We start from the raw sequence: 24,224 nt of genomic DNA, 5'->3' as shown, positions 1-24,224 counted from the left end.
AGGTATAACAGTGAGAAAGGGCTGCCACAGATCGCTGAAGGAGGAGCCTTTCCCGGCCAGAGTAAGAGAGATCTTTTCCATTCCCAAGACATGCCATAGTCGTTGATACCATCCCGTGTGTGCAGGAGTGCGGGAGGTCTTCCAGTAAATCAGTATATTTTGGACGGCTGTGCCTAGAGCTATAGCTATCTGTTTCCCTCGTCTAGATTTTAGGGGATGGGTAAGGGGGTTGGGCACCCCTAGGAGCACATATGCGGGGAGTCTAGAGAGTTCTGTATCCCAAGGTGTTTGTCCACTTCGTCCAGTATGTGTGTTCAGTAGGTCCGCAGGTGTGCACAATCCCAAAGCAGGTGGACCAGTGTGCCCCTCTCACCACATCCCCTCCAGCAGTCAGGACTCTGTGTCGCGTCAGCTTGGTGGAGTCTCTCTGGGGTGTAGTACCAGTGATAGACTAATTTGGTGAATGTTTCGGTGAGACCTACGTGTGTTGCTGTGTGGTGTGCCCTATAGCATGCCCCTTCCCATTTCTCAGGAGTTAGGTTGCGCCCTAATTTCCATTCCCAACGGGCCCGCCCCGCATGGTAAGTGTGGGTGTCTCTGGATTGTAGCATCATATAGAGATCCGAAATCAGTTTCTTGCCCGAGGACCGCGTGCTGAGCCAACGCTCGTTTGGCGTAAGGAGTCTCGCCGGTTGTGCACGGTTGTCGGGGTGCATGGCCCAGTGTCGGACCTGGAGATAGCGCATGCGTTCCGTCTCTGGGAGACAATAGTTGGCCCGGAGCTGCGGAAAGGAGATGATGTCTCCCTTGGCAAATAAGAGACCTAACGCGCGACATCTGGCCTCTCGCCACAAGTGAAAGGATTGGGAGGCTGTTCCGGGGCTAAAATCGGGGTTATCCAAAAAAGATGTAAGTGGCGAGGGGAAGGTCGTGAGGTCGTAGCGTATGTTCGTCTGGTCCCAGACCGTTAGGACTCTGTGTGTCACCTGCGAGGCATAGAGATTGGGGGGGTGGTGAGCCTTCAAGAGAAAGGGAACCTTCATGAGAGAGGTACCTGCAACGGCTCGGTCCTGGAAAAGCCAATTTTTCTCAGATTCGGCCCTGCTCCATTCGACCAGATATCTAAGCTGTGTAGCCTTGTAAGAGCGTGAGGTCCGGGATCCCGAGTGCCCCTTCGTGGGGTGGGAGAAAGCTGACTGCTCATTTAAGTCGTGGTTTACGTCCTTGCCAGATGAAAAGGGAGAGGTCCGATTGTACCTTCTGGAACCAGCCAGTGGGGGGTGGCAGGGGAAGTGTTTGAAATAAATAGAGGATTTTAGGAAGCACTGTCATCTTTATCGCAGCGATGCGCCCCAGCCAGGAGGTCTGGTGATGCCTCCACCTCTGGAGCTCAGAGCAGATGTGAGTGTGGGGGAGCGAGAAATTAGCTAGTCTCATGTCCTGTAGGGTTGGGGCCAGATATATACCCAGATATGGGACGGTGTCATCAGACCACCGCAGGGGAAAGCAGGCCTGCAAATCAGCCCTCTCCTGTGGTAGTAGTGAGAGGATCATCGCTATAGATTTAGTCAGATTGACCTTGAACCCAGAGGCTCTGGCGAAGGTAGCTAGTTCCTCCAGGAAAGCGCCCAGTGCTCTCTCAGGATTCGCTAGAGTGACAAGTACATTGTCCGCGTACAAGCTGATGGTATGGGTATCTCCCCCAAAGCGGATGCCTGTGATCTGAGTGTGGTCTCTGACCCTCTGCGCCATGGGCTCCATATAAAGAGCGAAGAGTAGGGGTGACAGAGGGCAACCCTTTCTCGTACCCCTATGAATTGGGAAGGGAGCGGAGGTGTGCCCGTTAATCCTTACTGTCGCCGTGGGGGACCGGTAGCAATTAAAAATGTGGGTCTGCACTTTCTCCCCAAAGCCTTTGCGGGCCAGTACCTGCTTGAGATATGGCCAATAGACCAGATCGAAGGACTTCTCTGCGTCGATCGTGAGAAGCATGTACTTCCCCGGTATGCGGGAGGCTTTTCAATGAGGTGTGTGACCCGTTTCGTGTTGTCGCTTGTCTGCCTTTGCGGTATAAACCCGGCTTGGTCAGGGTCCACTAGCCCCTGCATGTAGGGGGCGAGCCGGCTCGCCAGAATGCTGGTGTAAAGTTTCAAGTCAATGTTCAGGAGTGAGATAGGGCGATATGAGCCGCATTCTGCCTGATCTTTCCCGGGCTTGGGGAGGACGACTATCGCCGCTTCCAGCATGGAGTGAGGGATGGCCGCCGACGCCGCGAAAGAATTAAAAAGCCGGGTGAGCAAGGGAGCAAGTATCGCGCAATATTGTTTATAGAAGGCCGCTGTGTAGCCATCAGGGCCAGGAGATTTACCCAGTTTCAGGCGGGCGATGACGGAGATAACCTCCTCTGGCCTGATCTCTCTTTCGATATTGGCTGCCTGGTCAGCTGTCAAGGTGGGGAGGTGGGCCTCAGTTAGGTAAGAATCGATGTCCGCCTCGTCCAGAGGCTGGTCATCGTAGAATTGAGCATAAAACTTGTGGAAGGCGTCGACAATAGCCACGTCATCGGAGCATGCATTGATTTCATGGATGTCCTCGCGTAAGCGGACCTCACGGAGCCTGTGCGCAAGGAGGCGACCACTTTATCCCCGCCTGTGTAGAAGGAGTGTCGTAGTCGCATTGCAGTATATTCTGCCTTATCCCGGTTTAAAGCCGTCAGCTGTTTCCGAGCGGCCGTGAGTTGGCGCCATATACAAGGGGCTCCGGTTCGCTGGTGCATCTGCTCCAGTTCCCGCACCTTCTGTGTCAGCTCCTCCCGTTTTCCCTTGCGATCTGCATTATCCGCGGAAGAGATAGCCATGACCTCCCTCATGATGACCGCTTTAAAGGCCTCCCAGCGCGTGGAGAGAGCGGTGTCTGGGGTGTCATTGTGTGAGAGGTAATCCTCAATTGCGCGTTTGATCTGGGTGACCGTGGCTGGTCTGTGCAAGAGAGCGTCACGAAAGCGCCAGTGTCTGGCCGGTCGTCGGATCTGTGGGAGCGCCAGCGGGATTTCCACCGGGTTGTGATCAGACAGGGAAGCCGTTAGTATGTCGATTGAAAGTGTGTCCTCGCGGAGAGTTTTAGTACCAAGAAAATAATCGAGTCTCGCGCAGGTTTTATGGGTGTTGGAGTAGTACGAGAATGCCCGCGAGTGAGGGTGTTGGTGTCTGTAAGGTCCAGGTCTTGCAGTCTTGTGAGCCCTGTGGAGGAAAGAGCACCCACCTGGCTGTGCGCTGTGCCGACCTGTCAAGGTCATTGTCAAATACTATGTTGAGGTCCCCTCCTAGTAATATGTGGCAGCTTTAAGAGCATCGTGCAGAAGGCATTCCTGTCCTTCATTAGGGGTGTAAACCGAACCCACAACCACAGTGTGACCCCCTATAGTAAAGTTATAGGTGAGAAGTCTGCCCTTGATCTCGAATCCCTTCTGGGGAACCTTCCCCTGGAAAGCCCTGGGAACTAGAATAGCTACCCCTGCCGTTTTAGAAGACGTGGAAGAGAAGAATTGGATCGGGAAAGCGTGGGACTGAAGCCGGTGGCAGTCCTTGGAGAGGAGGTGGGTCTCCTGAAGTAGGCAGCTGTCTTCCCGCGTGCTCTCTAGGTATGAGAGAAGTGCCCTACGCTTGATGGGATTGTTAAGTCCTCTCACATTGAAAAGGAGAACCTTAAGTGAAGGCGGCGGCATCGTACACCGAGATATGGGTTAACGCCAAGCAGGAGCAGCAGAACTACCAGGGCTCCTTAAATAAAGGCCTTGTGGCGCGCTCTGAAGCGGGCCCCCACAAGAAGCAAAGGACAGCTGAGAGGGATAGGTAAAGTGAAAAAAGGAATAAAGACCCATGAGAATTGAAAGAGAAAAAATAAGGCACAACTGGCTCCAAAAGGGAAAAATAAAGTGTCCGTGAGTTCAATCGTAAGTCCGTCATTCCAGGATGAACAGGAAAAAAGTCTTTGGGGTCGAATGGTGGCCTATGGGAACTCCCTCCTCCGCCCCCCCGAACATCAGTGAAAGACCACATCATGGCAGCTGGAGTCAGTTACTTGCTGTTTGTGTTGGCCAGGACTCCCGGCAATGCCGCTTGGGTAGCCTGCTGTTCCTTCTTGGCCTCCTGCGAGTCCGGGCTCCTGGCGCGGCGCCGCGAAGCTGCTGCCCCCACCTTGGGCTGCCGTCACTGGATTCCCTATCCGAGCGCTCTCCATCATCAGCATCCTCTGGAAGAGGGATCCCCAGAAGTTTACTCGCCTCGGACAGTGAGCGTAGCTGGAACAACTTCCCCTCGTGGCGAAATACAAGGTGGAACAGATGCCCCCAGGAATAGGAGATGTGTCTTTGGCGCAGGGCCTCTGTGATAGGCCAGAAGGTCTGGCGTTTTCAGAGAGTGATGGCGGCAAGGTCGTGATAGAGGGCCAGCGGTTGGTTACGGAAAGTGATCGGTTGCAGCAAGCGGGCTTTACGGAGGATATCTTCCTTGGTGCGGTAGTCTTGAACGCAAACTAGAATGTCCGCTGGAGGAGCTGTCGGTGCCCTGGGGGACCTACTCTGTCCGCCCTGTCCAGTTTAAGATCAAAGTCTAGAGGATTACCCAGGACAAAGTTGAAGAGGTCTCGGACATAACCGAAAATGTCGCCTGCCTCCTCGTTGGTGCTCACTCCCATAATACGAATGTTGTGTCGGCGGGAGCAGTTCTCAAGGTCCTCCAAGTGAGATTGGACATCCACTTGTTGCTCATGGATCCGCAGGACCTCATGTTGCATGGTAGCAAGTTCGGTGTCTCAGGTGTCGCTTTTGGCCTCCAGAGACACCACCCTTTCCCCTATATCGTCCACATCCTTGCGGATGTCCTTGATCTCCGCCGTGAGATTGGTTCTCTCTTTTTAGACAAAAAAGGGTGGTGGAACAAAAGGGCTGTGGTCAGGTTGACTCCTGCATAAGCTTCAAAAATCTTGATGTCTAAAAACAGTGTTATTGAGGATAATTTGGATGTAACACATTTCCCTCTAGGTACTTCATCTTTTGAAGTGTCAAATACATCCTGTAGTTCCCAACTTGTTCATAACTCAGTTCCAGTTTTGTCTCAAACCAATTCATTTTATTCTGATGATTCTAACTGTCAAAGAGTTACATCTTCTCAACAAAGTAATTTTAATGGAGTTACTTTTGCTAATGATGTAACTTGCAAGAACAACTCACAATTGTTCTGTTCCTACAAAATTTAGAGATTATTACATGTATTAATTTTTCATTATTTTCTTATGGGAGGGAGATGATGTAGATGTGCTTAAGTTTCATTGTTGATATGTTTCATGACATGTACATGTTCTTAATTCGTTTGCATGCGCACTTCAAGCATGTTTATGTTTGAAGGTGCATTTCTTGTGCACTCTTTCATCAAAGAAGTATGTTGATGTTGAACTGTTACTAACAGCCTGTACTTTGTGGAGGAAGGACGCACTCCAGTGATCTGCTGTTCTATTCAAATAAACTTACTTGGAAGACACTTTGCCTGTCGGCTTCTTCTATACAACCGGACTATTTCACTTACTTTACACAAACAAATACTAAAAACTGGGGTGTTTTGTTCTTTCTGGTCGCACCTCTGACACCGCCCACTGACCAAATCGTCAGGTTATTCCCGCCCTCTGATTCTCTGTGCACAGTTCCCCTACTTTTTTTTCTACACTTCGACCACTGTATGCATTGAATGTTAGCAATAATTTCAAAAGTGAATCTTGTGATAACGTTTCCCTGTTGTAACACTTAAGTTCAAAACGTTCAAGGGTATTTCCATGAATGGATGACGATTTCAGATTGTTAGAAGTACTATCTTTTTTTATTGTTATCCTCTTAGCATGATTTTTTTTAAAAGATGGTAGTATGGGTAAGTGTATTAATTGCCCCACGGAATGTGAAGTGTTAGATTCTCAGGTGGCAGTGTTCTGATCTCAGTGTTCTGCTTGTGGCAGTTACGGAGATCCTGTTGTACACAGCCTTGATCTGGTGTCATTGAGGGGTCAGTAACGTCACTACTGGAATAAAGTAGTCCAACAAAGTGGGAGCTTATGTTCTTCCCTCACTACGCGTCAGTGCTACTAGGTGTACCAACACGACACCTATAGGTAGTATACGTCAATTCATAGTAAAAGAAAAAGGTCTTGGCTAACATCAAACTTAATAATTCTGTGTAGATCGAGAGCTACCACTGATGTGTGTGCATATGTTTATTGGTATGCGGCTGAGTGTAAGGCATCCTCGGCAGATGAGTGGTTGGCACAGGTGTGCATGGGTTCTGTGGCTCCCACGATTACAGGGGCTGTTTGCGCAGGTGGGCCTGTGTTGGCTATTCCCGTACTCAGAAGGACGGTTAGCTCTCTGACTGGCACAGGTGGGCATGCCCCTAATTGTTGAGTCACCGGCCAGGATGAGTCACGGGCGACAGGCCCGATCGTGTCTCCCCTCCCTGGTGCCGCAGGAGCCCCTGCGCTGGTAGCTTCCTCGCCCTCCCCGCCCGCCCGCCCGCAGTGACGCGGCCTGGCTGTGCGCGGTGACGTTGCAGTTGCTGGAGCCGAGCCGCGCGCCCGGGCTGAGCGGAGGGCGAAGCATGCACTGAGCTTCGGAGCTGGAGGCGCTGGGATTCCAGGGTCGCTGCTGACCAGGCGAGGAGGACGCGGCGCCCATGAGCTACAGCGGGCCAGGCGGCAGAAGCCCGGCGTCCGGGAGCCGGCGTGGAGAGCGGGGCTGGGCCGCCCGGGCGCCGCTGCTAATGATGCTGTGCCTGGCCGCCGCCGCAGGGACAGCCGGAGCGGCAGTCCAGGCATGCGAACCCGATATCCCTACAGCCGACGCTTGCAGCTCCGAGAGGAGAGAAGATTCGGGGGCCGCCACAGCACCTACGGCCGCAGGTGAGAGCTGCAGGCAGGGAGGAGTGAGCACTGGTGCCTGCATCCCCCAAAACCAAGGACGCATCACCACACCACACACACATTACAGGCGAGCTGTGGGTAGATCTGGTGATAAGAGGAGTCAGTGTTTGGGAAGAGTGGCGGCTAAAACCCTGGTTGAGTGTGGGGGAGAAAGGGCAGTACAGATAAAGTGGGAATCACCTCATGAAATGTTGTCACTGCGTGTGGGAATGCCCCCCCCCCCCAGCCAGTCGCAGTGAGTTGTCTGCCTATAGTTGTGGGGGTTTAAGACTTGGTACTTGGCGGGGAGGGTCTTCCAATAACAGTGGTATGGGCATAAATCTCGTTAAAGGGGGGGAATGTTGTATTATACACTGCAGGGGCTTCTGGCCTTAGAGATTGTATGGGTGAGAGATGGGGCGGCCATGGACTGTCAGTTTTTGTGCGTGTCTTGGGGTTTCCCCATAGTACATTTGGTTAGTGCCTATGAACAGTATACGAGGCTGTTACTTACACAACGGAGGCAGTGTGGGGTTCAAACCCAGGCACTGTGGTAGGTAGCCCGTGGGTAATGGTAGTGTGATCGACTTTCTCAGAGGGGGGCGGGATTCCTAGGTAAAGTGGGCGTTTTATACCCGGGGCAATGTGCCAGTACCGCCCCACGTCATGCTAGTTTTCGCAGTGTGGGAAGGGATGGAGACCAGGACTTCGTATTGTTGTCCGTGCACAGGGGCACGAGTGGTAGAACCCAGGACAGCAAGCTCTCTTGTGGAATCGGAAGGCCTTGGCCTTTCGGTACAGGCTCCTCTTAGTGCTTCGCTTTCCACAGGTGCCCTGTCCTTTCTTTGTACTACACCACCCTGTGTGCCCCCCCGAATTAAGTCTTGGATGTGAGGCATTCAGGAATGTCGCCGAGGCCTGAAGCTGCTGTGAGGGGTGCTCCTTCCCTCCTTTGCATTGGGAAAAGTAGCTTCTTCCCGGCATGCCCGGGATGTGGTGTGTGTGTCCGGTTTGGCTGTGTGCGCAGCTCTCTGCAGGTACAGTAACTCGCCATCTGTCCTAACAATTAATCATGTGCTGCCTCCTGCTCAGAGCTCCGGCTGCTTTTCTTCGTTCAGAATGCAGCGCCTGCCCACAGACATGTCTGTCATTCCTACGCACATGTACAAAACATAACACCGACCTGTTTACCTACATGCAATTAGTCTAGACGGAACATAACTACAGCACACGAGATAATTATTCAGAGCTTCCTAATTTGAAGGCTTTTGTTGCAGGAAATATAATGTGTTTAAGATTAAAATTAATTTCCTCGTGTTTTCCATAATTTAGACTCCCCTTTGTGCTTACTCGAGTACCACAAACGCGTTTCAATAAATCAGTGGACTGTATTCTTTTAACTGCCCATAGGAATGTATACAGCTTCTGCTGAATGCGTGAGTCGTGTGATGCATGCATGGTTGTGGCTGCCACCACAACACATGCACGGATTCAAAGGCACCCGAAACTCGTGAAATATGCCCAGTCGATGTATTGTTGAACATGCTATTTTGCCCGTGCCTCCTTTGCTTGCAAATGCACGGTATGCAAAGGCACCCAAATGTCTTTTCAACAACCATCCCAAGTGACAGCGGCCCATAAGCATTCCTCTGCAGCCCGCTAGCTGTATGCACAGTGCTGTCCAGGGTCCAGATATGGAGATGTAGAAGGTAGCCTTACGAAATGTGGGTATAGTGACAAATTCATTTGGATGCTTGAAAACGGCAGCTCATGGCACCGTAGATTATCATCAGTAGCTGTGGTGCCAAGGGAGACACAAGAGGCCGGCGATAGGACCCAAAGGGCAGCAGACAAATACAGTTTTTTATTTCCTTGAGTAATTTGCGCCACGTTTGAATGACGGACGAAAGAACTTTAGTATGTTATTGTTGGAATTTTGCTAGTGGGCCATGCACATTTTTGTAGATATGAATCAGTAGTTTTTTTTTTTTTTCATACGGACTGTCGTGGAAAAATGGACATCTCACACCGGTAAAATAGTGTATTAAATCACTAGCTAATAACAGAAGACTTGTAGGAGGAACTGTGCCCAATACGTGGCTTCATAGTTTTTGTGTATGTAATTAGACAGTACTTGTGTCCTGTTTGGACAATAACATATAACATATTTCCCTTTAATACGGATACAGTGCACTTTGCTATTTTATAAACATCTAAGCTGCTGGCGCTCAGTTTCAGTATGCTGCATGATAGAAGCCAACGCTCGTTCTGCTTGAGATCAGTTTGGTACCTAACTTAGTTTACAATCAAGTTTTACATGCATGGACCACCCAGCCTTTTATCCTTGTAGTGTCGATAACGTTATCACCTGCTTTAGGTGATTAATACTTTATGCGCTGAAAAGAGACATGGTTAAAACTTAACTCAGTGCCATTGTGCAGTGCCACTCAGTGATTTATCTTTATTTTGCTTATATGCTTTAAAACTACAGCACCAATACAGTTCATAAAAGCACAAGTAGTTCACATAAGAATTCTCTAAATACAACAAGGTTTACCGTAAACGCACAATTTCGGTACAAAATGCACAGCAGATTACGTTAACAGCCAAATAGCATTAAAACTTAAAAAGAGTGGTTAAAAGAATGACATAAACACATTAAAATATAATTAATTCCTCTTATATTCGAATACATAGCGTTATCTAATCTTGAGGGCACTTCTGATAAAATTGATTACAGCATAATAGATACAGGGCAATCCTAAGTGCTGTAAAAAAGAAGCCATCCCAATCTGATATTGTTTACTATTGGCTTTATGTAAAATTGGGAGCAAGAAAGTGGCCAGCAGGACAAAACATAAATTGCAAAAGTGCATATAGTGGTTTGTTTGAATGCATTATAACATGGGCATTTAGTGAGGTCCGCAAACCAAATTCCCTGTAACAGAAAAGATATCACGAAGTGCACTGTGCTGAGTGGTAGATGGGAAAGGTAATGTCTATATGTGGTGTTGGGTATTAGACCCAAATAAACCTCCATCCCCATTGTAGTGTCACAAACAAATTGTCTGCAGTCAATATGGACTGTGGTTTTTCCATCCGAATCCTGGTGCAATAGCGATAGATAACGTTCTCTTTCCAACTTCGGAATAAACATGTCTGGTTCGAAAAAAGTTCTGGGGTGCCCAACAAATGAAATACTTTCGTCATATAGGCTAGCCAGGGAATCTGATCCATTTTTATCAAGGGCTAAGCAATCCTTTAAAAATAATATCACCTGGCCCACCTCAGGCTTGAACCAGCTATTTATTATCAACCGCATCAAAGGGGCCAGACCAATAGCGTCTTCCAAATGGCTTAATTCTACCACAGCATGAGAAATACACGAGGCAGTGCTCCAAGGGTCTGTTAAAAGTCTACAAAGAAAACAATTATTGGTTTGTTGTGGAATATCCGGATTACTATACTCTTGAATGCCGTCTCCATAAAGCCTCACTAATACGCATTTGCTGTTATGGGAGACCGCGTTTACAACGCTGTCAGTACCACGCGCGTTGATAATGCGGATGTTACCAGGCATGGCTTTACATCGCAAGTCGTTACAATGACTTGCGCTATATGGCGTGCAACACCAGGGAATGTGTTGGATTTTAAGTCCAACACATTCCCTGCTGTTGCGCTATCTGGAGTAGGAATAGTAATTTACACTATTCCTAAATCCAGCGCGCCATCTAGTGCAAGTCGTAGAAACGACTTGCGATGTAATGCCATGCGTGGTAACAACGCGTACGATGTAACGTCCGCGTTGTAAGCTACCGCGTGGTATTTGCAAGCGGTGTAACGTCATATATTCGCTGTTGCAGATCTGGATTATTTGTCTCACTGGTTTATGGCCTAGCCTATGGGAAAACCGAAGTTCGGCCTCAATTGCTCTGCTAAATTGTGATGATCTTGAAGTTAATGGGGGGGCCCAGTTTAATGCTGCTTTAAAAGGGATTGCCAGGTAATTGAAAGTCTTAACCATGATTAGCTGGGGTGCCTGAAGAATTTGTTATGAATCCTATTTGACAATTGTTACAATTTTTGTTTTTCTCATGATTTTGATATGTTTTTGTACGTTGTGTATGAAGTTGATGCCATACTTTTGAAAATAAATGCGGACAAGTAACAACACCTTATTTGTAACAGGTGTAACAATAAGCACAGAATCGCACATTTATTATTATAGTGCACACAGCTTATTTGAGAAAACACTGATTAATTCCTAACAGATTCCATTCTAGAAGGAGACTCATGAAGAAACTAACTGGGGCCATATTCCAAGCCATTATTAATGATGTACTGATTTACCCTCTTGAATTGTAGTTGAGGTAAAAACACCTTTGTGTACAGCTGTTGCACATGATGAAAAAAAAAAAATGCTTTTTTTGTACGTTTCTCGGATCAGGACGGACAACATGACCCACTTCGAGACTTGATCTCTTGCAAGTCATGGTTATTCCCTCCACAATCAAATATGGTCATAAATAGTATTTTACACTCTAATATTACACATGCCGTATGAGGGGGAAGTCCATAGGACTTTAAAAGCTTATGCACAGTCCAGTAAAAGTGAAACACATCTAAGTGTTTGGCAAATATGATTGTTGTCAGTCCGCGTTTGGATAGTTACATTTTCTTGGAAACACTTGGAAAAAAAAAAAGTTGCATCAGTATTATAGTAATTTAGTAAAGTACTTAAATGTATATCCAAATACTGATTGGTATTTGAGGCCTGAAGATTGTGTTATGAGCTTTATGAAGCGCATCATGAGTTCATCCTTCTGTTGAAACCTCCCTCCCCGCACACATGGTATTGCGATTGCCCACATACACCCATTTAACACACAATTCGGTAGACGAAGCCAGTATTGCCTGTTGACATAGCTGCTGCGGGCCACTGAGTGCTTTGCTCTCAACACAGATCAGCTGGAGGGCCTTTTTTTATCATTCATGCTTCATAACACACAAGGAGCCTTGGCTAGCATTGACAAGCAGTCCGGAGCCAATTGTGGCTCACTTGGAGATATTGAGGAGTTGGTCTACTACAGACATATAGCAACTTGTTGCCTTTTGGCCCACACTTGACCAGTTTTATTCCCGTAAATACATATGCAGTTGTGACATTGTACCAAGTTGGGTTTTATTTTCCGTGTCTTCAGAAAAGAGTTTGAAACATTTATGTTCACTGCACTTGTAAAGATAAGACGTAGCTGACCGATAAGGAAGATTGGAAGCAGAGTGGGCGTGGTAATGTGCCCTGGTATGTGAAGCTGCCTGCTGGTGGTGTAGATTCAGTGTGTGTTATATCTGGTATCTCAAAGTAGTGAAAGAGGCGCCAACGCTGCCATAACCACAGCTTTCTATTTCTTGTGACTTGCTGGTACAATAGAGAGCGAGAATCTGCAAATCTTACTCGCAGGACGGGGTGGATGCGCTTCTCTGTGCTAGAATCACTCTACATTCATTTATTGTAGTAGAGGACCACACACCACTCCTGACGTTGAGGGGAGTGACTGCTTGGTGCAGTCTACTATTAAACACTGCTGAAGATAAACTCGGTAGCTAAGCTCAGAATTCTGGGATTGGTGTGGGAGGCAGAAGATGTGTCCTCACTGCTGGAGTTCCTTCCTGCCTTTGGAACCTAGCGCGCCAGGTTCGAATCCTGGCCGACTCTGGATATAATATCGCGAGATTCTGGGAAAATCGCCCTGTGTATAAACTGTATTTGTGTAATTTCGACTTAATGTGTACACGAATTTTATCCTCCGATCCCCACACACAATGAATGGTACAGTGCTTCTTATCAGCTAGGTAGTTTCGCGCTATAAAACACGCACACACACACACGGCCGTGAGAAAGCAGGGTCTATAGAGTTTAGCAGCAAACTCCAGAGAACCCAGCAGCCGCCAGTATACGCCCCTTATCGCCATTTGAGTCTGAAAGACCAAATTAATGTTTGTACCTGAGCGCTCACAAAATCCAAATGTGCAAGCATTTTAGGAGTACCGTCTTGTTAAGGAATGCTACATTTGTATAGTAAGAAGCTTCGAAAACCAGCTCAGGTTTTTGTTGAATTTTACGCTTAAAGCAACATTTTCACATATGGCTGCACGCAGCAGTTCGTGGGCGCAGTTTGTGAGCGATTAAGGAAGCTGCTGCGTGGCTGGAAGGGGGAAGCGAAACCGTCTGTGGTTAACTCGGAAGGAAAGTAGAATTGAACGTCATTTAAGTAGGCCGAGCCTGGCCACAGGGTCAGGTCCCTTTGGAGACGCTCCCAGTTTTTTTTTTACCTCCGTTTATTTAACTCTTTTGTCCGACACGCACCAAGGGATGGCTAGATCCCTTTTGTACCAAGCTCTGGATTGTGTATTGTCGTGGAACCCTTTCAGTAAATGAATGTTAAGACGAACCTTCAAACAAGTGTGTTGACAGATTTTGGCGTAATCTGGATCTAGCTGTTCTTTTCCTTCCTACTCTACGGAGGCAAGGATTTATTTGATCTCTCTTTGCTAACCCCAAAACAGCACGGCTCCTCAGTGGATGGGATTCTGTGTGTTTCCTTAAAGCTCATTGAGCAAACCTGGCTGCTGCACCTGCTCTCCATCGAAGTAGGGACGTCAAAGAATATCCGGTTGTTCACTGAACAGCCTGTACTTGTGTTGTACTTTTGTGGCTCTGAGTTAACACCTTAAAAGGAACATTCTTATTCTTTGCAGAGGTCTGAAGCCTGAATCCTAGTTCACTACATCTGTGGTTCTCTGCATATTGTGTGAGCCACATTCCGTCCACTCTAAATTCTGGGCTAGGATCTTGAGGTATCTAGGGTCGTGCTATAGTACTGAGTTGCTTTTATTTTTGTTCTAAGCGGCAGAGATGGTTTCGTTGTCCTGTGTTTCTCTGCATTTGCAAAGTTCAGTTTTTCTCTCAACTTGCTGACACCTTTTTGTATTTAAAATTATTTCCCTATTGGCATAAGAGTTTCAATGGCTTCTTTTCAGTGGAACCCTGAACCGAATGTGGTACAGTTGACGTGCATCAGACACACAAAAGGTGATGGGAGGAATGCTTGCAAATAGTCTAACCACTGGCAATCTCTCGGGTACCATTCCAACCCATCAGTTTTTCTTTTTTTTTTTTTTTTTTTTTTTTTTTGAAACCGTTTATTGCAGTTTATAGAAGTTACAGGTATGGGCCTACAACCACACGGCCGGCCGCTAGAGCATCAAAAGCATATTACATACATACAGCAAAAAGCTTTCTCAGCGGTGCACAGTAGGAAGACAGGAGTGATCAATGGTGCAGTCCTCACAGCTCCATGCCCACAGTACGGTTCCATTTTCTTAACGCAAAACAACGTAAACAAACCACAACCGCAAGGCAACCCTCGATCCAAAGTGACAACACGTGCTCCATAAGTGGGGGATCCAAACCAGCAGCAAAATTCTGAAGAGGGGGACGGGAGTAGATCAGGGACTGGGGGACCGCGCGCCCGCGGCCGAGGGAGGGGCGCCATCTAGGGAGACGGAGCCGGCGAGGCCGCCGGTAGCAGCGGCGGCTCACAAATACCCCCGCGGTAGGCGTTCCAGGGGCCCCAGAGTTTCATCCACGCCCCAGGCTTACCCCTCGCCACATACACCACCTTTTCACGAAACATACACCAATCCATATGCTCTTTCCAGGCCGACACCGCAGGGGGCCTCTGGGATCCCCACAATTGGGCGATATCACGCTTGGCTATCATGTATCCCAGAGTCACCCACCGCGCCTGCGGGACCGAGTAGTCATTTGGTTCCCAGACATTCAGCAAGCATCTCCTCGCTTCAGGCAGCAGCGCGACACGCGTAACCATTCGTAGAACCTCATGCACACCACGCCAGAATCGCTCCACCTTCGGGCACTCCCACAGTATATGCATGAAAGTCGCCAACGCACCACAGCCACGCTTACACATTCCATCACCGGCAAAACCCATACGTAAAAGCCTTGGTCCCGTCACGTAGACCCGGTGAAGGATCTTGAGCTGGACGAAACGAAGGCGAGCCGGGATGGCCACCTCTTTCGGAGAGGCCACCGCGGAGATCCAATCCTCGTCGTCCAGCTCCAGCCCGTCGGCAACCCAAGCCTCGCGGAGACTAGTCAGCAGACACGATCTATCGTTAATCAATTTTTTGTATATGAGGGAGATCAACCCATCAGTTTTTCACTCGCTGTGCCACTCTAGACAAAGGCCCTTCTTACGCAAATGAGCAGTGGCCCGGCTCCTCTTGGGAGCAGTCCATTCTGAACTTTAAGGTGAGGCCCACCTCCCTCTCCCGGGCTCCAGAAGGGAACACAAACAACCACAGACCGGTTTCTGCCGTATTAGGCTTTGTCAGTGTTGTGCAGCCTGGATCCTATAGAACAGTGAGCAAGGGGCCTCCGTCTTGGCATACCTTTGGCCATTTAGGGCATTACATCAGTCACACAAAAGATGATGAAAGGAAGGCTTTCAAATAGTCTATCCACTGGCAGTCGCTCTGGGTAGCATTCAAACCCACCGTTGATAGCTTGCTCACTGTGCCATAGGAACCAGGGTAAAACTGCCTGATGAGGTCAAACAAGGCCGAAACTGGTTTGGGGGCTTGTATACCCTCCTGAAGGTGGCTTTACCTGAAAGTTCGGGATAGACTCTTCCTGCGAGTTCATATTTGCATAAATTCAGCCTTTGTCTGTAGGCACAGTGGATGAAAAACACTGGTTTAGAATGGTACACCGATCGATTGGCAGTGATTAGACTTTATGCACAACGTTGTGTGACTGATTTGCAGTTGAAGCTAAACAAGCATTATACAGCCGCCTCCTGGGTGAATCTTCTAGCTCACAGATTCCATGATTGGGTTATAGTAAATCCTTCAAAGTCAAATAGCAATTATGAGTGCTACTGATTCATCTAAATAATGAAGGCTCAGTATTGGCCCTTTCCACCACGCAATCTTAGAACATGGGGAAAGTGCAGCAAAAATGAGTATACCTATACTTGGTGCTACCATTGAACATAGCTGTTTGGTTTAGGTTTTAAAATCAGTTATTGCTGCTCACTCTGGGCTCTATGCACATATGTTGTTGAATACGTCTGAAATCTGCTCTGCATATACATATCCTACTGTCCACGGAAAATTGGCACGCATGCACTTTCTCCTCACATAGTTAATGTTTTTCTCACCTAAGTTATACTATGAACCACAATAAAAGGTTGTGAATCTGGCCATCTGTCTTCATGTCGGAGTGCTTTGTAAAGTAAATATCCCTCATAGAAAATGTTACTTTATCAGTGTTATATTTGGCTCCCACATACCTCTTCTGTGAAGGCGTACTTCGGCCTTGAATTAGAATTACCTTCAATGGTACATTCCTATAAACTGTCTGGTCCTGATTCACATAGATCTTTCCGTGACTAGATGTGACTTACTCTAGTAGTACTCCTGACTCATTTCTGCATATGTGGAATGTATGAGTAAGTCGGGAGCACAGTGTATGAGTAAGTCGGGAATACTCCACGAGTCAGTTACATGTAAATCTTGGTAAATTGGGCCCTCCCTAAGCAGACCATCAGAATGAAGTGTGATATAGCCCTATCTTAGTTTGATTCATTTCGATTTTTAGTATTGTTTTGTTTTAGACGCATGTGTTTGATTTGATAGTTTATTGTTAAGTGTTTGTGTTGTCCCCTTTGTCTTGGTGGTCGTGCTCTCAGTGTGCCTTTGGCTGCAGTATAACGAGTATTCAGTGATGTTTTAAAAGAACGAGGCAGTATGAGGCGGCTCTTGACTGCAGTAAGTGGTAAGATTGTAATTGAGATGTGGTGAGTCCTTAGTTCAATGGCATTGAGAGAATGGCTGCAAGATTTGTTATAAATAGAGGAGGGCAAATAAACAGTTTCTCAATAAACACAGAAGCACAAGTTCGGGAGTAGTACCAGTCACTGGGGGGCTTACATATAGGATATTATGGAAAAATAAGTGTGGGATGGAGATTGAGAGAGATCCACAATCATACACAGATTGCTGCCTTGATTGGAGCTGAAGAGAAATGACATCCATATATGTAGCAAACCAAAGAAGGAGAAATTGTTGTGAGGAAAGGTGTTACTGACTGTATGTGTCAAGAGAGAATACTGATGCAGTCCTCAGATAGGTAAAGAAGGAGAAGCAATAGGTAGGAGGATAAAAAAGATAACAAATGTATTGAAGAGAGAAAGATGTTATAACAAGTGTTCCGTCCAAACCGTTTCAGGAAAAACCTCTCCCTTTGTGCCCTAGTTTGGAAGGAGCTTGAACGAGGCCCATTTGTTTACATGAAGGACTGATGATACACAATTCCAAGCCTATCGTTGGTGAGGGGAACAATGAGCTCTAACCCTCGGAGTGCCCAGGCTTGTGCGGTATATTTGCCAGTGCAACCTGCATAAATACCTCCAATTCAATGTCTCCAATTATCGTAGTAACGTTTTATCTTCTCTTGACAAAATGGTTAAATTGCAAGTTGAAATTCTCCCCTAACCAGTATTTAAAGTTGTGTAACTGTGAACTTGCTGGGTACAGTTTTCCTCCCACTTCTATATGTTGCATGTAGCTATTTGCCTAGAGGCAAAGGTGGCAGGATTGATTTGCAGGAGTCTGCCATTTTTGACATACAATAAACAGATACATTGGTATTTATACCCTTTGTGAACTCCTTTTCACTCAGTTTTCGAGTCCTTGGATTGGTTGGTCTTTTTTGCTCAAACCTGGGAGGTCTGGTCCTCCTATAGATGTCCAATACACAAATTAATAAAATCATTATTAGATAATTTTCAAAGGTGAGGAATACAATGCGTTTAGTTAAATATCGTATTTGTTACCTGGAGAACCACATACCATACATTGTTGATCAATACATCAGTGCTAAGATGGAAACCTTTGAAAATGATCATCATTACAAGTGAAAAGGGTTCTGTTGACCTGAAGGTAAAGTTTTCCTTTTAGGCCCTGAGTATGCTAGCTAATGTCACTTTGGCTATTTATGTGTGACTGGTGTAAGTGGCACACTTGTTTTCTCATAATTTCTGCACACCTGGGGGCCGTATTACAATAAGTGCCCCAGGGGCGCTACAGGCATTGGCTCGTGCTCTGCGCACCCCCGGGGCACTTGGGTATTATAGAAGGGGATGCAGACGCTTGTGGTTCCCCTTCTATGATACCTGATAGCGCTGGCACACTTAAAGTGCCAGCGCTACCTTCAGAGGGTGTTCCCTCATTTGCATAGGGGCGTGCCCTGTGCAAATGAAGGAATTCCTTTGACTCTGCTCCCGCACCATATTACAGACGCGGTGCAGAGTCAAAGAAGCCCTCCGGAGGCGCACTGACAGTACGCGATTTATAAGGTAGCGCACTGTCAGTACACCCCCTGACAGCAGCTCTCTGCAGGGCGGTAAAGGGGGCCCCATGGACCCCCCCCCCCCCCCCTACATCCCCTTGCAGGCGCGCGTAGGCACTGGCTGAACCCTCCTGCAGGGGGATCTCTATTATCCTGTAAAAGTGCAGGCGGGTGCCCCCTGCACTGTGAAAACACAGAGCAGCGCCTCCATCATAATAGGGCGCATTGCGCCCGGTGCACCTTTTTAAAAAGTGTGCCGGGCGCAAACTATCACAATGCATAATACGGCCTGGTGCAGACAGGAATTCTGCTGTCTCGTTTTATAGTAGTCTTGCTATGACACTGTACAGGCACAAAGTACTGCTCCTGTTGCTTTTTTTTCTTGATTATTTGTGTGACCTGCACTATTTGCACTACTGGTGCATAGGTTTGTGCAGTTGTTGCAGAGTTTCACTGCATGTTGTTGTTAGAACAGGTCTGTAGCTTTTTATGTACACTTTTGGCATGCATTGCTGACTAGGTCAGTTTATCTTTGTTTCTTGCAGAACATACTTTCGCCTTCACACGGTTTCGGTGCTGCCAGCACACTCTTTCAGTACACGTACTGCAGGCATTACATTTACTACCACACTGTGCCACTATAGATGGGAACCATCCAAATGGAAATTGGCATCTGGCGCGGCCCTCCTAGTGTGGACAGTCCAGGGTGAAGTGATAGTCTCTGTCTCATAACATAAGGAACCTAGTCATGTTTATTTGCACAGTGAGCTACGGGATCCATATTTGGGCATATACATTGAAATTGGAGCTCTCAGTGTGTGTCTGAGTTCAGTACGCCTCCCAACAGTCCTGTAATCTGCACACGAGGTGCAATTGTTATTGCTGCTATTGCACTTTCTGTAATCCTGATGCATGTAGTAGTGCATCTTCTGCCATACATCTCGTATACACCTGGTGCATGCAGTACTGATGCGTCAGGCTATAGGTAACTGTTAGACCTGGCATCATTGGCATGAGTCTCTCCTCCATTTTTTTCTGTTTGCCTCCTCTGTTTACGATGTTTTTGCTGGATTATTGCTTTGGGCACTGTGCCACTGCTGATCAGTGCCACAGTGCAAGTGCTCCCTATGTTAAATTGTTACATTGATTGGTGTTACCATGATTGGCTTGGTTGACTTACTGTTCAGACCCTAGTCTAGTGCACTGCGTGTGCCAAGGGCGTGTAAGTTAACTGCTGCTGGTGGGCTTGCAGCACTGGTTGTGCCACCCACAGAAGCAGCGTGTAAAATGTGTCTCAGGCCTGCCACCGCAGCGCCTGCGTGCAGTCCCTGACTGCCATGTCGACTTGGTAAGGAAACCTACTTACCAGTCTCTAAACCTTCACTTTGCCACATTTCAGACACCTCTACGGTAGGCCCTAGGGCAGGGTGCATTGTTGGTAAAAGGTAGGTCATGCCCTGATGTGTGTGGCATGACCTAATAGTGAATTACAGCCATTTTCGTTGTTCACTATTGAAGGGCTACCTGCCTCCAAACCAGACTGGGCAGACTGATTATTAACTCCATTATAATCTATCTGACTCAGGGAGCATGGTAGCAAGTCGAGTTTAGTATCCCTGAACTCAGAATTTAATAACACACCCTTTAGGATGGATGGTTTTTAAATTCTATGTTTGAAAATAGCACTTTTAGAAAGTGGCTATTTTCTTGTCCAACTATCTACCGGTCTCTGCTGGTTTGGTGTGTGTGTCAGGGGCTGGGTGGCTCCAGAGGTCTGAATGAGTCAGTGTGGGGTGAATGGGGCGTTTACACATAGAGTGAGGGAAGAGTAGCCTGCCCTGCCTGACACAATACTGGCTCCGCCTCCTGCTGGGCGACTGATAGCCCTGCTCCTGCCAGTGACAATACTGGCTCCGCCTCCTGCTGGGCGGCTGAGGACCCTGCCCTGCTCAGTGAATAGGCCAGGTGCCTCTGCCTGGCAACACCCACAACAAACCTGAGATGGTGGGAATTTCCCTGCTTGGACAAAGGGAACAAAGGAGAAATGGGGTATAAGAGAAGGACCCCTGAACCAAGAACTCAGATCACTTCTGACAAGGAAACCTGTACCAAGGACAAGAAGCCTGCTGATCTAAGGACTTGCCTCCCCTTTCTGCCAGAGTGCTGTTTTGCTGTGGAGTAACCTGAAAGCTGCTTCTTTATTTTTTGCCAAGGAACAAGGAGAGAGGAACTTGGTGTGTACTCTCTGAACACTTGCTAGGAAATCTCCAAGGGCTGGAAGAGTGCCAGTCTCCTGCTGAAGTCACAGGGCCAAAGGACTTCACCATTTGCTGAATTACTGGAAAGTGTTGTTTCCAGTACACAAGGGAAAATCTGCAGTCTCGACGCCGCCGACGCCGCCGAATCCAGCTCGACATCGTGAGTAACGGCTCCAGTGTCCCGAGCCTTCGACGCCGGTCACCGGGCCCGATCGACGCCAGCAGCAACGCCAGTGAGCAGTGGGTATCGGCCCCAGCTCCAAGTGACCCCGTCTCGACGCCGGTATCGACGCCAGTGAGGAGTGAGTATCGGCTCCACCTCCAAGCGACCCCGTCCCGACGCCGCTGCTGATCGCATCGACTCGACGCCGTGAGCGCTGCTCCGGCCCGACATCCCTCGACGCCGCTGCGGATTGACCCGACTCCGAGGCACGATCGACGCCGACCTCGACGCCGACATCTCGACGCCGTGGATCATCGTTTTCTTCGTTTCTCAAGGTACTGTACTTGTGGGGTCTGTTGCAACTCCAGGCTCGACGTAGCGCACCTCGCGGTCGACGCCGAACCTTGGGAATCTTGTAGACTCGACGTCGTGTGACTCCTGTGGGGGTTACATTGTTGCCAAAGAACTGTGCTCAGAAGAATACTTTGCTAAAGAACTATTTGCCAAGAAGAAACCTTACTTGAACTATTACTTTTCCTTCCAAAGAGTATTTATTAAGACTGTGGTATATTTTTGTCGTTATTTGGTCTTGTGCTAAGCCTTATATAAAAATACTATTTTTATAATAACTTCTGTGTCGTGTCCATCTGTAGTGTATTCACTTTATTACTGTATGTGGTCATAAATGCTTAACACACTGCCTCTGAGATAAGCCTGTCTGCTCTGCCAAGCTACCAAGGGGGTAGCAGGGGTTATCTGAGTGTGTAATCCCCTTTCCCTGACTAGAGTTGGTTGGTCCCTATTTGTCAGAAGTGTATACCTCTGCCAACTAGAGACCGCCGGTTCTAACAGTAACCTTGGTGGATGCAGTTAGTCTGCTGACATCCTCTTTCATAACACAGCATAAATAGAGTACTGCTGCCATCACACTATATGTACACCTAGTGGATGTAGTGCATCTGCTGCCATGCTGTTTTTCTACACTTGGTGTATGCAGTATTGCTGCTTAATGCTATGGTGGCTGTAGTTAGTTTACTGACATCCTCTTTTTGGACACCTGCTGCATGTAGTACTGCTACTGTAACACCATTTTGAACAGTTGTTGCACAGATGGACTAATAGGATTTATGTTGAAGTGTGTTTTTTCCGATAATCGAAAGACACACAGATGGTGGACAAAAAGCAGAGCAAATCAAACATTCACCCCCAGTCAAGAGATCTGGGTTAAATCTATCGTTCTTTTGCTCACCATGCTACTCAGTTTATACTCGGCCACATGCAAATCAGTCTTGACCCTGTGCCTCATGGGAACAGTCCAGCCCGAACTGCCAAGACAGGTCCTCCCTGGACCGGAAACAAGCATCCTGGGACTGCTTTCGGAGCTTCATTCAGTGGCGCAGTGAGCACGGGACGACCCAAAACTGGTCCCAGGGTGCTTGTTTCCGGTCCAGGGAGGACCTGGCTTGGCAGTTCGGGATGGACTGTTCCCATGAGGCACAGGCTCAAGACTGATTGTTAAGCATTCTGTCCATCAATTGTTCTTTTTGCATTTTTCCGATAATCGGGCATAGCGAATGTACGCAAATATCCACATCATTAACAGTTTTATTATAACTTTAGCATCAGAGCCTTTTGGATCTCTGAAGCAAAATACATCAACATTCTTTATTCTCCGATTGTGGTGCGTATATTTCCAGAAATTCAGTTTCAGCAATAATGAAGTCTGTTATTTCTATACATGCATAATTTTTATAGTGCTGCATGCTGCCGCGAGGCTGCAGGTGAAAGATGCGTAGTACAGAAAAACATGTACATATTGCAGGATGGGAAAAAGGATCATTGATGAACTAGATCAAGAGTAAAATGGCAGGTTTTTCATACTATTCTGTACCTGAATGCTGGTAATACGTTTTGAGCGGGAGAGGAATGCTGGCCTATATTTCTTAGGTTTTATCAGTTTACCATTTAAAACAAAGAAATGCTCCAACCAGTGCCGTAACAAAGGGGGGGGGGGCTTGCACAGGGACACTCTACCTCATTACTAACAAGGTTATAGGATGTTTTCAAACCTGCTTTCATTTAATACGTTCACCCAGCTGCTGCCACATGCAAAGATAATAGGAAGTGGACCACATGCCACAGGTGTCATTTGCAAATGTTCTTGTGACGAGACATCTTTGCTTTCTGAGACACCTGTAGGAAAATTTGCAGCTTAAATACGCAGCTGCAGGCAAATGTCTCTCCTCCCTTTATACCTTTAAGTTTTGGCTAATGTTGTTATTGTTAATGTGCCTAGAAATACATCAGAAAAAATAATTTGTGGGAGAGGGGTGGTTTTTGTGGGTATAGGCCCTCCATCCCATCGTGGCTAAATGTAGTCTTCGACTCCTACAAAGCTTCCACCAGTGTTACTCAGGGCTTTAAGTGGGATGAAAAAAGGGGGGGGGGGTCTCAAAAGAGCGGCCATTGTAAATAAGGGCGTGGCTAAAAAACAAGTAAGCTAAAAATCTGTGCTTAGCATAGTGTGCTGCCCGACTTGTATTTTGCTGTTTCTGTCGTTGCATCCAGATATACGATACAACAAATAAATAAGCTGCAACTTTGGCTTGTATATAATATTGAAAAAGCTTCCACTTAAAACCCTGGTGACACCGGGAGAATGTTGTTGCTCCTGAGTTTCAAAAAGAGAAGGGAAATCCAGAGAGAAAATTACTCTCTTTAAAGGATTTCCATACCCCTACAACGCTCACCTAGCATGGCGTCATGCCATAACTTCTCCACTAGTGAGTAGTGTGAGCACGTGCATATTGATGTGCCTGCTGTCACTACAGTCCGGAAAAAAACGGACCGCCTGTGCCAGGGCACGAAACAGAGCCCGATAGAGACCTGTTTCGAAGCCCTCTTAAAAAAAACTGCCAACCCACCTCTTGTTTACATCATTCAGTAATCCGTCAGACTTTATGGATCTTGACCACCTAATGGAAATATTAACACCAAACTACTGGGGCCTTCAAGGGAATGCCAAATGCCTGATATTCGCCCCTAAGCTCGGTTTTAATTTTAGGCACAAATGCGTGGATTTGTCTCTACATTTGGAAGTTGGAGTAATGTGGATTGTCTGCGCACCATAGTTTGCTATATCTTGATGGGGTGCCAGTGTCTAGGCCGTAGAAGCATAAAAGATTAGGAATGATTACAAGTTGACCAATGTCAGAAAGAGGAAGCCAAGGAGAAGTGGGTACGTTTTTGCTGAAACACAGCCTTGTGAAGTCCAACTTCTCGGAAGCCCCTAGTCACCTTCCGCCATTCGACTCCGTGTAGGAATAAGATGGTGTTATATTGGTGCCACATTTGTGCAACCTATTTGTGTGTCCAACCTGCCAGGTTTGTGGTATTATAGCTCCATGAATCCTGAGTCAAGGCGTCT

At 47.4% G+C, this 24,224-nt stretch overlaps 1 protein-coding gene across 1 annotated transcript in view; it reads left to right on the top strand.

Moving 5' to 3' along the window:
• The first annotated feature begins 6,391 nt into the window (after window positions 1-6,391).
• STIM2 (stromal interaction molecule 2) overlaps window positions 6,392-24,224 on the top strand; it is a 567,186-nt gene continuing 549,353 nt past the window's right edge. The window contains exon 1 of the mRNA XM_085642305.1: window positions 6,392-6,939. Coding sequence (XP_085498431.1) covers window positions 6,714-6,939 — 226 coding nt within the window. The 5' untranslated portion in view covers window positions 6,392-6,713. The remainder of the gene's footprint in view (window positions 6,940-24,224) is intronic.

The sequence above is a fragment of the Triturus cristatus genome, chromosome 2_2 (genome assembly GCF_964204655.1).
Source record: "Triturus cristatus chromosome 2_2, aTriCri1.1, whole genome shotgun sequence".
Taxonomy (NCBI): Eukaryota; Metazoa; Chordata; class Amphibia; order Caudata; family Salamandridae; genus Triturus; species Triturus cristatus.
Note: the sequence above shows the minus strand (reverse complement) of the source record. Positions and strands in the feature narration are given on the sequence as shown.